General features: G+C 47.8%; 1 protein-coding gene across 7 annotated transcripts; it reads left to right on the forward strand.

The window, feature by feature from the left end:
- The first annotated feature begins 778 nt into the window (after nucleotides 1-778).
- Nucleotides 779-14577, forward strand: Cdk20 (cyclin dependent kinase 20). 7 transcript variants are annotated; one of them, XR_009058185.1, is made up of 11 exons: nucleotides 779-1050; nucleotides 1330-1443; nucleotides 3052-3240; nucleotides 3410-3531; nucleotides 3662-3724; nucleotides 4173-4296; nucleotides 4565-4720; nucleotides 5466-5769; nucleotides 7001-8965; nucleotides 9912-9976; nucleotides 13909-14577. XR_009058185.1 is itself a non-coding variant. In XM_057787295.1 (10 exons), the coding sequence occupies exons 1-9, from the start codon at nucleotides 976-978 to the stop codon at nucleotides 9934-9936; spliced, it is 1035 nt and encodes a 344-aa protein (XP_057643278.1). In that variant the 5' UTR covers nucleotides 779-975; the 3' UTR covers nucleotides 9937-9976; nucleotides 13909-14577. The 7 variants fall into 7 exon arrangements, 4 of the variants coding, with proteins under 4 accessions (XP_057643278.1, XP_057643277.1, XP_057643279.1 ...); XR_009058184.1 differs by having other exon boundaries at nucleotides 7001-9976; XM_057787295.1 differs by lacking the exon at nucleotides 7001-8965 and having other exon boundaries at nucleotides 5466-5632.
- Nucleotides 14578-15805: the final 1228 nt, after the last annotated feature.

Raw genomic sequence — 15805 nt, forward strand, 5'->3', positions numbered from 1 at the left:
CCCTCTCCTCCTCTTCTGTCTTTCTTGATTTCTCCCCAGTTTTACTTAACCATGTTCTAACTAACTTCATACTTGTAAGCACTTAACCATGTTCTAACTAACTTCATACTTGAGATCCCCTTAACCTCGTTCTGCTGGGCACTGGAATTATAGGCAGAGCAACCACAGCCAGTTTATCATCGACTTTTCTGACAGCGGTCATCCTAAAGGGTCTTACCGCGGTTTGATTCCATTTCTCCTAATTAGTAGGGATGTTGGCCGTCATTTCACATGCTTGTTGGGCATTCGCTATGATTTTGAGACAAGTTCTCCTAGTGTAGGCTGTCTTGAACTGTCTATGTAGATGAGAATGACCTTGCCAAGTATTGGGACTACAAATCCCAGGTGAGACCAGTTTATGTGGTCATGGGAATCGAACCAATGGCTTTGTGCATTCTAGGCAAGCACTTCACTAACGGAGCTTCATCCCCAGGCTTAGTAAACTCTTTTAAAAGGTATTTAGATTCACAATGCCTATTGGAGAGATTAGAGGTCCAAGTGATTCTTCACGACTCAGCTCTGGCCTTGTCTCCAACGCTACCTGGAGTCACCTGCAGCAAGAGGCAGATGACATTCTCACCACTGGGTACTCGGCCTGCAGATTCTGGATGACTCCGCTCGCCCCACCTCTCTAGCAGAAGCCACGCCCCTGAGCGCGCGAACACGCCCTTTACTTGCGTGCCCCTGCCCCTCCCGGCTGCACGCAGCCGCGTTCTTGTCACGTGGCGCCGTTAGGTCATTTGCGGGTGGACTGCTGAGGGTTCCTGGAAAGGTGTTGCTTAGCGGGGATCAGATTCCCGACAGAGCTCAGCGCCGGTCTTTCCGGTCACGTGCTGCACGTAGCTGCGGTTAGACTCGCTATTGCTAGGCAACGGCTTGCACGCTTTGTCCGGTGCTGCATCCTAGCTGTGGAGGATCTGGGCGCCATAGGCGGACATGGACCAGTACTGCATCCTCGGTCGCATCGGGGAGGGCGCCCATGGCATCGTCTTCAAAGCCAAGCACGTAGAGGTGAGCCTACGCTGCGTTCCCCCTGCCTCAAGCCGCGGGCTGCGGCCTTTTGGTGCTGAGACCTGCAGGCCTCGGGGGTCTCTGGATGCTTGTGCGGGTCCCTTCTATTGTGATCCGGCTTCCAGCGGCGCGATTGCGGGAGCGCGTCCCCTGGCGGGCGGTTTAGATATTCCCGACCTAGGGACGGATCTCTGTGGGTATTTTGTTCCCTGTGTGTTCTCTTCCTGCCCTTCATTGCCAGAAGGTCTTCTGGCAGTATCTGCTCTCTTTACTGCACAGACTGGAGAAATCGTTGCCCTCAAGAAGGTGGCCCTGCGGCGGCTGGAGGATGGCATTCCTAACCAGGCCCTAAGGGAAATCAAGGCTCTGCAGGAGATGGAGGACAGTCAGTATGTGAGTGGGGCAGGGATCTGGTGGACAAGACGGTGGGCGACAGGTTCCAAGACAGCAGCTTCTTCCCCGCCCTTTTTCACTCATTTCCACCCTTACCTTCCCACCCACAGACACTTTGAAGGATTCCCTTCTAATCCTCACTGTGCTCCTGCCCGCTTAGCCCCTATTTCTCCCTCCCATTGACTCATACACTCATTTTTTTCTCTTTAAATATTTTGTGATTTTTCTCTCCTTTCCTTCCTGTCCCCCCCTTCCACCTCCCTGCTTTCTTTCCTTTCATACTCTAGGCAGGTGCTGTGCCACTAAAGTATGTCCCCAGCCATAGGGATTTGTCAGTAACTTGTACTTGTTTCGTGGGTGTGTTTAAAGGCTTTATGTGTGAGCCGGGCGGTGGTGGCGCACGCCTTTAATCCCAGCACTTGGGAGGCAGAGGCAGGCGGATCTCTGTGAGTTCGAGACCAGTCGGATCTACAAGAGCTAGTTCCAGGACAGGCTCCAAAACCACAGAGAAACCCTGTCTCGAAAAACCAAAAAAAAAAAAAAAAAAAAAAAAAAATGCTTTATGTGTGGTCGCCCTGAGTTCTCCCTGCTTTTCAAAGCAGGTTTCAGAAATTTGTTAAGCAAGGGGAATGCTTGATTGTCTTCATCACTTCGTGGGTCCTCAGCTATCCAGTGAAGACTTTGGGTCGAGTGTCACTGGCAGTCTTCCTGGGACCTCCTGAAAGTTCTGGCCTGTGCACAGCGCTAGTGACGCTGAGGAACTGGTCCCAGTCTGTTTCCCGAGAGCGTGTGTGTAATGGAATCAGGAGGAGGTGACAGGCCACACACCTGGTGTATCCCTATGTGCCAGTGTACTGTGAAGTCTGGTGGTGTAGGTCTCAGGACCTATTGGAGCAAGCTGGCTGGTCAGACCCACGTATTTGGTGAAGCCATGAATTCAGTAGAGACATCGCCTCAACAGATAATGAGGAGAGCAATTAAAGAAGACTCCTGACTTCAGCCGTGATTCCCCACGTGCTCATGCACATGTGTGTACACACATGCATCCAAACACAAAGACATATGTTAAAAAAAATAGTAGATTTGTCCCTAACCTTTATCATCTTCTTCACTCACTACCACTTCTAAGGTTTCCCTGCAGGGACTAGTGTTATGTTAATCTTTTACTTTTGGCTTTTTGGGGGGCCCACCACCCAGCTCCCAAATAAATCACACCTGGAGGCTTATTCTTAATTAGGAATGCCCAGCCTTAGCTTGGCTTGTTTCTAGCCAGCTTTCCGTCAGTTAACCCATCTATCTTTTCCCTAGCTGTCTTCACTTGCCTGGCCCTCTGGCAGCGCAAGGGCAAATGGTGCTGCTGCTGGTGGGTCAGGAGGTGAGTCTAGAGCAGTGGTTCTTAGCCTTCCTAATGCTGTAATCCTTTAATATGGTTCATGTTGTGGTGACCCCCATCCAATAAATTATTTTTGTACCTACTTCACAACTGTAATTTTGCTGCTGTTATGAGTCATAATGTAAATATTTTTGGAGATAGATGTTTGCCAAAGGGGTCGAGACCCATAGGTTGAGTACCTCTGGTTTAGAGGCTGATAGGATTTCTGCCCTCAGGTGGTACAGCTGAAAGCCGTGTTCCCACATGGTGCAGGATTTGTGCTGGCCTTCGAGTTTATGCTGTCAGACCTGGCAGAGGTGGTGCGCCATGCTGAAAGGCCCCTGGCCCCAGCACAGGTCAAGAGCTACCTGCAGATGCTGTTCAAAGGTGTTGCATTTTGCCACGCCAACAACATTGTGCATCGGGTCAGTACCAACATGGGCTGTGGTGGGCTGGGGTGAGCTAGTCCTTGAAGAGGGTCTTCAGGTAAGCAGCCAGGGCTGTGGCTCCAGAGGAGATGGGGCTGACTGCCTATCTCCCTGTCCCAAAGCCCTATGGGTAGAGGGAGACTGATGCTCCCTTTTGTCTGCACAGGACCTGAAGCCCGCCAACCTGCTCATCAGTGCCTCAGGCGAGCTCAAGATCGCGGACTTTGGCCTGGCCCGCATCTTCTCTCCAGATGGTGGTCGCCTCTACACACATCAAGTGGCTACCAGGTAATGAAGCTGTATCCCTGCCAGTTCTCTCACGGGGGAAGAGACACCTCTGCACCTTCTGTTCGGGCATGGGCTGTGAGCTTCTCATCAGACCAGCTATCCAGCCGTGATCTCAAACCCTTTTCCTCAGGTGGTACCGAGCTCCTGAGCTCCTGTATGGTGCCCGGCAGTATGACCAGGGCGTCGACCTATGGTGAGACCCTGGGGTGGATGAGGTAACGCGCGCCTGCCATGGGGATGTTTCTGAGTTTGTTGGGGGAAGGTTAGGGCAGTGATAGTCTCAGGCAGGAGGCGTCTGGGTAAGGTGGTCTGGGGTACAGTTCAGGTATCTTGACTTGAGGATGAGACAGCGGTGAGCTTGAGCGAGGCTTGTGCCCCTAGGTAAGAGGGCTCAGCATTCTGGTGGACTAGTTTGTGGTCTTCAGAGGTCTGAGGTTTGGGTTATTTTGCATTTCTGCCCCCCAAACTGAGGAGGAGCTGGGTGTCCCAGACACAGGGCTCTAAGTGTCTTGGAGCTGTCAGGAGCTGCTCTGTCACTAGAAACCTCTGGACCTTGACCCTGGTGTGAGGTGTTAGAGCTGTCGTGGGTAGCGTGATCACCCGTGTGTGAGAGCTCCAGTTGCTTACATCTGTATCCACAGGGCTGTGGGCTGCATTATGGGAGAACTGTTGAATGGGTCCCCCCTGTTCCCGGGAGAGAATGACATCGAGCAACTTTGCTGTGTGTTTCGCATCCTGGGCACGCCCAGTCCTCGAGTCTGGCCGGTTAGTAGCAGCCATTGCTGGGGAAGGCGTGGGATTGCTTTCTTCCCCAGTAGGAAGTGACTTCTATTCATGCAGGTGTACTGGGGCCCCAGCTTTCCTTGACTGCAGAAGGGCCAGGTCTTGTCTGGGTGACATCTCAGCAATCGGGGCAAGGAGGGCGTGTGTGGGTGATGAGGGACCGTGATCTGAGTGAGAAAGTGAAAGGGAGCCTGCATCAGGAGTGGTGGGCGGGGCCTGCTCTCATTGCCTCTTCCTCTGCTGAGCTCAGGAGATCACAGAGCTGCCTGACTACAACAAGATCGCCTTCAAGGAGCAGGCACCGGTGCCCCTGGAGGAGGTGCTGCCTGATGCCTCTCCCCAGGCCTTGGACCTGCTGGGCCAGTTCCTCCTCTACCCTCCACACCAGCGTATTGCAGCCTCCCAGGTAAGATTCAAGTTGTGGTCACTGTTCTGATACTCTGAACTATGGGACCCTGCCCAGTCGGGGACTCTCAGAATCTGTGACGGACTGGAACCCCAGGCTTCCTAATGGAGTGTTCTTCAGGGGAGTAGTCAGTGACCTTTGCCCTCTATCCATCCCCCTCTTGTCCGTGGTTCCTTCTTGTAGCTGCAGGAGTTGGAGGAGTGGGTGTTGTCTCCTTCCCCCCTGATTGCTCTTCATGTTCTTATCCCTCCTGTGCTTGCTCCTTGCCTTGGGCTTGTGCTTTTGTGTCCTAACCCTTCAAACCCTGCAGCAGTTCCCTGGTCTGTTTATAACTTTTCCTGGGAGACATGAACAAGTAAGTGTCTGTTCACCCAGATAGACACTGCTAACAAATCTGACCTGAGGTCAGATACAGTCTCAGGTGTTTTCTGGGACTTGTGAGTTTCCTCTAATTCCTGAGTCTTTAAGGAACCTCCTGCCCAGAGGGAATGTTTCAATCGGGAGGAAATAGCCACACATCAAACTATCGTTGTTGGAGATATACCTGTACATTCTGCCCCTTTCTCTGGTTTATGTCCCCAACCCCTTCCTCTGTTGGCAAGACTTTCAGCTCACTGCCATGTTCCCAGCCGCTGGGACAGTGCTCCAGACAGGCACAAAGGCAGGATTTGCTGACCCAGCTGAATGGTTCTGGGGGCTGGTAGTGACTGGATTTCTTCGGCTGCCTCTTGTTTGCTACCCTCAGGCCCTTCTGCATCAGTACTTCTTCACAGCTCCTCTGCCTGCCCATCCCTCTGAGCTGCCAATTCCTCAGCGCCCAGGCCCCCCTCATGTCCATGACTTCGATGTGGACCGTCCTCTTGAGGAGTCACTGCTGAACCCAGAGCTGATTCGGCCCTTCATCCCAGAGGGGTGCTCGCCTAGTCCTGCCTGCTTGCCCCAGGAGCATCTAGACAGCTGTTCCTCTGCCTTTTCCTGATTTGTCTCCATAGCCTCCCCATGGATACACACACCACATGCTGGACAGTTAGTTTTTCTGTAGGACGAGGGTAAGCTGGAGGCTGCTGTGCACATTTGAAGCAGGCATTCCTGGAATTCATTTAGTAAATAAATTCCAGTGTAACTCAGCCAGCTTGATGATCTTTATTTTATAGTAATACAGTAAGATGAGTCTAAAACAGTGGTTCTCAACCTTCCTAATGCTGTGACCCTTTAATTCAGTTCCTCAGGTTATAGTGACCCCCAACCATAAAATGATTTTTTTTTTTTTTTTTTTTGGTTTTTCGAAACAGGGTTTCTCTGTGGCTTTGGAGCCTGTCCTGGAACTAGCTCTGTAGACCAGGTTGGTCTCGAACTCACAGAGATCTGCCTGCCTCTGCCTCCCGAGTGCTGGGATTAAAGGCATGCGCCACCATCGCCCGGCCATAAAATTATTTTCATTGCCACTTCATAACTGTAATTTTGCCACTGTTATGAATTATAATGTAAATATTTGATATGCAGGCTATCTGGTATGAAACCCCTGTGAAAGGGTCGTTCGACCCCCAAGAGGTCATGACCCATAAATTGAGAAGCACTGGTCTAAAAGAATACTGAGATGTCGAGGACCAAGAGGAGGAGCAGACAGAAGATGATGAGGACTTGTATAGTGGATATTAAGGCTTACTATATGGTTATGTAAGGACTAAGACAGAATATTGTTTCAGGAATAGACTAAATAGAATCTTAACTATCCATTATTCAAATATATAACAAAATTTGCTAGTGACTTTGGGATATACCTGTAACCCTAGTGCTCAAGGGTCGAAGACAAGAGGTTTCCTAAGAGTGAAAGATCATCCTGGGCTATAGTGGGAGATCCTGTCTGAAAAAAAAAAAGTGAATGTGTGTATGTAATATACACACATAGTGTAGCGAGCTGCATGGAGCCACACCTGATGGCTATGTGTAGAGAGCTGCGTGGAGTCGCACCTGATGGTGCTGGCTCCCACCCTCCACGATCCCGAAAGCGAGTGCTCTCTGTGATAATCAACTTCCAATATCAACTAGGCCTGACTTATGCTATTATCACGCAATGATTGTCAGCTGCTTGCATATGCATGGACCTATGGGCAGTGCCCACCTGGCAATCCGGGGTTGGTTGCCCATGCCTACTTAAGGACTGGGAGAGGTTAGCCCAGGGAGAGAGGAAAAGAGATAGAGGGAGAGAGTGAGAGTGAGTGAGAGAGAGGGAGAGAGAGAGATTTTACAATTGTCAAAAGGTCCTTACTAAAACTGCAGTGAGAAGAGCTCCGGTGGTCGCGTCATCCTTGCTGGACGAGGGGGGCCGTGACAGTTGGTGGCCCGTACGGGGACAAGACAAGTGGTGCCGCGTACGGGGAACCTCCAAACCTCTCTCCGTGGAGCCCAGAACTTGCTGCAGTCAGGGGGTGCACCGGATAATCCTCAGGTAAAGGCTGGGGATCCGCGAGAAAAGCGGGTTTTCCGCTCTCGCCGGTAGAAGGGAGAGTGGGGGTAAATAGGGCTGCGACTATAGCAGACGGATCAAAGTGAGAGCCACGACCAAAGTGGACGGTTTAAAGTAAAACTAAAAGGAAGAATGGGATTTTAGAATGGGCGCTTCAACATCACACCTGATTTTTCTGGCTCTTAACGAGCTGATAAGGAGCGCATTGGAAAAGTTTTTGACTGAATGTGACACAATTGCTCCTTGGTTTGCCGTCTCTGGCAATCTTAATGTGTCATCCTGGGACAAGCTTGGTAGAGATCTGAATTTTGCCACTGAACAAGGTACGCTAAGGAAGGGAGTTAGATTCATGTGGTTTGAATTACCGAGACCTCCTGAGTTTGCAGAGGAGAGTGAGCAGCTGCGGCTCCAAGGCCAAGCAGCGCTGAGGGTCTGCAAACCTGCAAACACACAGGACCTGCCTTGAGGACCAACAAGGCCAGAACGCTAGGCCACTCCCAGCGTGTGCCTCAGGGCATAGAAGCGCAGCACAACCAGGGCTGTTCTGCACTGCCACGCCTCCACCTTCCAGCTCGGTGGGGAGGTAGAGTCTCCTCCTCTCCCCAGTCGCTGCCACGCCTCCACCTTCCAGCTCGGTGGGGAGGTAGAGTCTCCGCCTTTCCCCAGTCACTGCCGTGACCTGCGTCCAAACGAGGCTGAAAATGGCAGTAAAAATGCAACGTCCCCGCTCAGCAGGAAGTAGCCAGACAGATTGACAACGCCCAAATTCCCTAAAACGTGTAAGTGGGGACCCTTCAATGGTTGCAGAGCAGCAAGCCTGCTTTCCTGAGTTCCGCTCCACTCTGTGCACCAGTCTGGACCCAGAACGAATGCAGCTGGGGCAGAAAGGCAGCTGGAGCAGAGCTTTGCTAGGTGGCTGTGGTGGAAGGCACATTGCCTCAGCAGTCAGTGCCTAGCCTGGCAGATGCCACAGCAGTGCTAAGAGTATCAGCAAACGCAACGAGTGCTGGAGCTGAGACAAGCTGGAGCACAGACCCCACAGGGCTGCCCGAGAACGCAGCGTAGCCACAGGGCAAGGAAAAGGCAATGGTAGTTTTAGGCTCTGCACGCCGCTGAAGAGTTTGCGACAGAGCGAATTTAAATCAAGAGACTGCCCTATTGTAAGAGCAGGTACCTGTGTGTACTGTTTTAGCCAAAGGGTTGGTAGAATACCATAGCCCAAATGGGAGGTTGGGTCTAATGGTGATTAGGAACCCTACTGCTGGCAATCTCAACACCTGTTGTCATGGGCATTTATCTTTAAATCCTGTGTAAGATCAGACAACCCATGAGAATGCAGCATATGGTCACTTAGCAGAAGCAGGATCAGCTGAGTTGCTAGGGAAGCCAAAGAGGTGCACGAGAAGGTGTCTTCCATGCACTCAGCTGACAAGAATGAATGTGCCACGGGGGTATGGCAGCTGGGGTATGTTAAGAGACGCAAGTCCATACCCTAGTCTGTCAGACATTTCTATCCATCCAGGGCTGTGTGTGACCAGCATTCAATATGACTCATGCAGCTAATCTGTCTAAAGAATTGTCTAGATATCTTTTAGGTAATTGGTCTGGTGAATTCGAAAACAACTGGAAAAGCTGCGGATGACGATTGCGACTGTGAACTCCACACACATGGATACCAGCCTGGCAGAAGGACTATCCTCCTGGATCACTCCATGGATCATCTGAAGGAGTGGGCGGGAGTAGGAGCCCTAGCAGGCTTAATGGAGCTTGCCTCCCTGGTATGCCTGTGGTGCGTCTGTCACATAAATGTTTCACAGCATTGCAATGCAGTTATGATCATTCAGGCCTTCACGGCCATTGAAGCAAGTTTGGCTAGAGATGTAAGCGAGCACAGGATGCGAGGCTTGCGCACTGCACTTGAGGTAAGCATACATCAACCTCAAGAAGAGCAAGTCTGATTGCATGTGGGTTGGTGTCTAACTCCCACCTCTGTAAAAAGACACCGGACAGGTCTAGTGTTCTCTGGGTGAATGACACCTGGACGGACACTAGCACATGTTCCATTTTTAACAGAGATCAGACCTCTACTCTTGCCTTGTAGCTTTACAAAACAAAAAGGGGGAACTGTAGCGAGCTGCATGGAGCCACACCTGATGGCTATGTGTAGAGAGCTGCGTGGAGTCGCACCTGATGGTGCTGGCTCCCACCCTCCGCGATCCCGAAAGCGAGTGCTCTCTGTGATAATCAACTTCCAATATCAACTAGGCCTGACTTATGCTATTATCACGCAATGATTGTCAGCTGCTTGCATATGCATGGACCTATGGGCAGTGCCCACCTGGCAATCCGGGGTTGGTTGCCCATGCCTACTTAAGGACTGGGAGAGGTTAGCCCAGGGAGAGAGGAAAAGAGATAGAGGGAGAGAGTGAGAGTGAGTGAGAGAGAGGGAGAGAGAGAGATTTTACAATTGTCAAAAGGTCCTGACTAAAACTGCAGTGAGAAGAGCTCCGGTGGTCACGTCATCCTTGCTGGACGAGGGGGGCCGCGACAACATAGGAGACACATTATATTCTTAAAATGTTTGTTTTAGTCTTAACATGCATTGGTTGTTGTGTGAGTACTGGGGACACAGAGGTAACCAACAGATTTCCACCATGCTGCTCTCAGGAAATCCTGATGTCTTCATAACCCGAGCTCCATTTATTTCTCTGATCATGTCTGCAGACTCTTAAGAGCTACAAGAAACTAATGGGTGACAACTTGTGTCTGGACGCTGTTTGGAAACGAAGGTACAGGATGATAAAAATGTAGTCCATTTGTTGATTCACACATCAGTGCCTTCAGTGATCTCTGCAGAGCCTTTTCTAACTCCACATCGCACAGTGATACCCAGGCATACAGGGAAACATTGACCAGCAGAATTTCCAGATGGTGGACTCACCAGATAGTGCAACTACCACACTTGGTACTGGTAGAAACAGTGGGTGGTATTGAAAGTCATGTAATAATACAACAAAATACAAATTTACAGCCTGTAGTAGGATGGTCTACCCTCCACCCCCACACACAAAAAAAGATTTTGTTTGGCTTGTTCTTTTCAAGATGAGATGATGAGCCTGACTTTGAACTCGCTTTGTGACTGAGATGACCTCGATGCCTACACTTTTATTGGGATTACACCCCTGTGTTACCACACTTTACTTGTAGTAATTTGAATGCAGAGTACATATTCTAGCTGGAACAGAGGTGGTTACTTATATTAAAAAGGGAGAGAAGTGGGTATTTTCAAGAATGGAATTATAAATATAAATCAAACTTTTACAAGCAGAAGAATTAAAAAAATGTGGTATAGCTTGATATCAGAGTAGGCACTTACTAGGGATAAACATTAAACTTGCATGAGTTGGCAAAAATTGCTACATATGTATGCATACAATACAGATTTTTCCTCTTTTTGATACTGAATCTTGTGTAGCTGAGGCTAGTATCAAACTCATTATATAGCCAAGGCTAGCATCAAACTCACTGTGTAGCTTAGAATTACAGAAGCTTGCAGAGTCCAGCTCTGCAGACTTCCTCCAGAGTTGAGGTCAGAGGCCACTGTGTAGTGGAAGGGGTTAGAATAGCTCTAATCTGAGGGTTTACACAAAAGGCTCACTGTGCTGTTCCGAACATGTCTCTTTATTCTACTTCTATTTTAATTCTGTCCTAATTTTCTATAATTTCTTAGCTCTAATTCTCAATTCTAATTCCAATTCTCTGTTCCAGTTATTTTCCATTCTTTTTTCTTATTTTCCTGCATTATTTTTCCTACATTCTCTATACCTTTACATTTCTGCCAGCTTCTGTTTGCTCTCTTAGCTTTTACAGACCCACAGAATCTTGCAGGCATTACCTCTGAAGGTCACATACTATTTCTTAAGTAAATGATAAGAAACAGTCATTCCAACAATTCACAGTGCAATAAATCCAGATAGTAAGAAAAGAGCACTTTCTTTTAGTTAACTCCCTAACTAGTGGACTGCAAACCGCAGCTGTAAAAGAAGTCTTTTTGTTATCCATAGAGGTAGCCTTACAAAACTAAACTAATAAGAGAGATAAGGAAATTGTGTGCTATATCCTCTACTTTTAAAAAAGATTATGTTTACAGTGTTCTGTCTTCATGTATGTCTATAGGCCAGAAGAGGGAGCCACCATGTGGTTGCTGGGAATTGAACTCAGTATCTCTGGAAGAGTTCTTAACCACTGAGCCATCTCTCCAGCCCCTATATCCTATACTTTTGATTGTATAAAACATCTTAAACATTTTGTGATCAGTAATCATAAAGTCCAGGCTTTCTGGGACTGGGGACTTGTTTGTTTACAAATGTGTCCTCAGAGAGAGGGCAGCAGCAGCTGGAGCTGCAGGGCCAGGGGCAGAGAAGTCCATACAAAACTCACCAAGGCACAGTGGCATTGAAAGCATTTTCAATCTTAAGATATATTTTTCTGTCCAGCATGTAACCCTTGACCATAGAAAGAAAAGCTTGTAAAACTTTTTTTTGGGGGGGGGGGCTATGAAGTTAGTTTATATTTATATTTTGTAGCTAACCCTGGCCAGTTAGAGAATCTTCCATGGTGCCTGAACAAAGGCTGAGGTTAGGAATCTGTGTAGAGTTAATTATTGTTCCCGGTACTCCAGATAAATTACTTTGCACTATTTACCTTGGCTCAATAAATTGTATAGCTGGCTACATGTTCTAGTAAATAAGATTGTATTCTTTTTTGTTTTGTTTTTCAAGACAGGGTTTCTTTGTGTAACAGTCCTAGATGTCCTAGAACTCACTTGTAGACCAGGCTGGCCTTGAACTCAAAAAGATCCGCCTATCTCAGCCTCCCAAGTGCTGGGATTAAAGGTGTGCACTACCACCGCCCAGCTAAGATTGTATTCTTTTGGTAATAGTTTACCTTAAAATCCAATTAGCAAAGCACCTGGCCTGATCTAAACTTTAAAGTTTTATATCAGTTGATAGTGTGTGGCTATCTTGGCAGCTGGGGAAATTACAGTGTTTTCTTAAGCTGTACTCTAGTTCCACTTTTAATGGAAGCTTAGAACTTCTGACTTGGGCAGCATTTGTTTTATTCATCAAAACTCGGTATAGGTTAACAGTATTAATACTAATTGGATAATACAGCTAAGGCAGAACCCTCTTCTTGACAATTCACAGATAAAAATGCCCAGTAGATCAGGAATGTATTCATGCGATACACACACACACACACACACACACACACACACACATTACAGGCTAGGGAAAGAATGCATTTAGCACATTTAAAATTATAGGGAGAAACGTCAGATATTCTGGCGTCTGTATTTCTTGCAGGTCTTGCAAGGCACACTTCCTCCATCAGAAGTTAATTCTGGTCGGTTGACACCTTGAATATTAATTGCTCCTGTAATAAATGATAAAGGCTCTCTGCCAGAATGACCCTGAACTCATCCTGCAGCCAGTGCAGGTGTGAACTACTGATTCTGTATTCTGCAGTGCTGAGGATTGAATCCAGAGTTCAATGTCCAGTGCATGCCGGACATTTCAACCCTTTGAGGACTCAACAAGGCCTTAATGTGGTGTGGGAGGTCCTTCTGTCTATGTGTTGCTTTCATTGGTTAATAAAGGAGCTGCTTTGGGCCTGTAGCAGAGCTGTAGGGGAACAGAGCTAGAAGGGAAAGATAAATGGAATTCTGGGAAGAAGAGGGAGAGAGAGACACCATGGAGCCACCAGAGTCAGACATGCTGAGTCTTTGCCATTAAGCCACTGCCATGTGGCGATATACAGATTAATAGAAATGGGTTAAATTAATATAAAAGTTAGTCAATAAGAGGCTAGAGCTAATGAACCAAGCAGTGTTTTAATTAATACAGTTTCTGTGTGGTTACTTTGGGGCTAAGCTAGCCAGGCGGCTGGGACGAACAACTGGGCCCTCCTCCAACATTAATGTCTTGTCCATGTTGTCTTTGAATTCATGTTTCCAGCCTCTGGTGTAGCTGGGTTTACAGGTGGATGCCACTGCAGCTGACTTCAGAGTTTAAGATAGATGTGAGTAATGAGAGCTAAAAATAGACAAATTCACTTTCAAGGTAGTTGATTTAAAGCTGGGCCTGGTATGGCTGCCAGTGGTGTCATACAGTTTTAATGCCAACACTTGAGATGTTGGCAGATCTCTGTGAGTTCAAGACCAGCCTGGTCTACATAACAAGTTCCAGGCTGGACTACATATTGAGACCCTTTCAAAAAAAATGTTTGCATGATAGGATTAATGGCAGGCAAGACATAAAGAGAAGATTGGTGTGTGTGTGTGTGTATACAAGTACATGTGTGCTTTAGCACATGTTTAGCATATGTACAAAGGTCAAAGGGCAACGTTCCAAGAGTTGGTTTTCCCCTATCATGTATCCCAGGTATTGAGTTCAGGCCATCAGGCTGGGTGACAAGTGCCTTTACCAGTAGGGACAAGGTTTATGCAGATTTTTCATTCACATAAGGGACCTGAGACTGTAGACTGAACCTGCAGGGTTCTGGAAGCAATTCCCTGTGCACACTGATGGGTGACTGCATTTTTCTACAGGGCCAAATACTCGGTGGATTTAATAAAGTGAGACTTAGTGACATTTGTTTGTAGTGCTGCCATCATGAGTCACAGTATTTCACAGGCTATTTTTTTTTTGTTTGTTTCCAGAAGGGAACTGATTCACACTCTGCTTGTGGGTATCAGTATTTGAGGAATTTCCAGAAATTACCTGCAAAGTCTTTACCCAGAACTGTGAAGTCTTCTGTAATTAGAAACAAAGTGTTCATGTCTCCAGTTCACCTGAAGGCTTCATCCAGGTGAAAGAGTTGGCTGTGACCTGGTTCCTGGTCTCTTCATTGCTAACTAGGCACTAAGGATGAGATTCCAAAGCTATCTGCTGCCATCTTCCATCCCAGCCTGGCCGTGATACCTCTTTCATTTGGGAATTCTTTCCTTCTGGAGGTCTGAGCCCACCTCATCTACTCAGCAGGTGCACCTGGTCCAGTCTAGGGTTGAGAGTATCCCAGTCCATCCTCAGCAGAAGGTCAGAGGTTACGCTTGGGATTGAGGAAACTCTTCAGAGGAGTCTTTCTCTGAATGGAAGTTGAGAGAGACAACATCTTTCTGTCAGGTTTTAAGGGTATGGAGGGACTGGAAGAGTGACTGCCCTACTGTGACAGGAGCAAGCCTAATATTAGTCTTCAGGGGTAAATGAAGTTCATACAGAGGAGAATAGAAAGGAGAAAGAAAGTACTAATGACTTTATGTGCTTAGGAATGGCAGGAACTTTTTATAGCAGGAGTGGGTCTCAGTATTAACAAGGATTTAAGATGGGAGAAAAAACAGAGGGAAGGAGGTAGGAAGGGAAGGAGGGAGGCAGAGGGGGAGGGAAAGGGGAGGCATAAACTAGCTGACCTCTGGGTTTCCCCCCTGGTAGCTTAGAAATAGTGTCTGCCTGATCTGCTTCACACCTTCCTCTTCCTTCATTTTCTGGATCAGGGAGGCTTCATACAGGTAGCAGATTTGCCTACGGTTACTCGTCTCCACTGGTTTTATGTCACTCTTCCTGGGGATATAAGAACAAATGTCTACTTACCCCAGATAGGGAATCAACAACAGATACAAATATCACCAAAGTCCAACTTGGTAAAACAGTTTTACTGGGTGTTGTGGCATAAAATGACCCCCAAAGGGAATGGTGTATGCCTTTAATCCCAGCATTTGGAAGGCAGAGGCTGGCAGATTTGAGTTGGAGGCCAACCTGGTCTACATAGCAAGTCTCAGGACACTCAAGCTAAGACAGCAAAAGACAGCTGGTGAAGATGTAATTGAATGAGGAGGCCATGTTCCAGCCCCAGGAAGCAGCAGAACTTGGCAGTTTCAGCCATGTGGTCCTGGGTTTAGAATTAAGGCTAGAAGAAAGGAATTATGGAATAAAGCCACCGAGGCAGGCATATGTCAGGGGTGTCCCTGAAGGCCTAGAGAGGCCATTGGGTGAAGCTGTGAGGTTGAAGCCTTGATTGTCTTGGAGAACCCAAGGTGTTGGAGACGCTAGAGCCATGGGGTACCTGCTGAGGAGAGCAGGGGGTGAAATCAGCCCAAGAGAAATAAAGGTGAATGGGATTGGAGATCTAAAGAGTATTTTGACATCAGATATGGACAGAGTTTGGAGTTTGCCCAGCTGGTTTTTGGCCTTGATCTGCTCCAGCATTTCCTCATTGTTCTCCCTTACCTATGTTTTGGAAGGGTAATGTATATCCTGTGCTTTTGTATGTTGGAAGTATGTCATCTGTCTTTTGATTTTGATTTTTATAGGGGAATTACAGTTAAGAGATTGCCATGCATCTCAGAAGAGACTTTGAAACAAGTTTGAGACTGATAGACTATGGGGATTTTTGAAGTTGGACTGAATGCACTTTTGCATTATGACATGGCTATAATCTTTGGGGGCCATGGAGTTGAATGTGGTGATTTGAAAGAAAATGACCCCTACATGGAGTGGCATTGTTAGGAGGTGCGGCCTTGTTGGAGGAAGTGTGTCATTGAGTGTGTGTGTGTCATTGTG

The sequence above is a fragment of the Chionomys nivalis genome, chromosome 13 (assembly GCF_950005125.1).
Source record: "Chionomys nivalis chromosome 13, mChiNiv1.1, whole genome shotgun sequence".
NCBI classification, from domain to species: Eukaryota; Metazoa; Chordata; class Mammalia; order Rodentia; family Cricetidae; genus Chionomys; species Chionomys nivalis.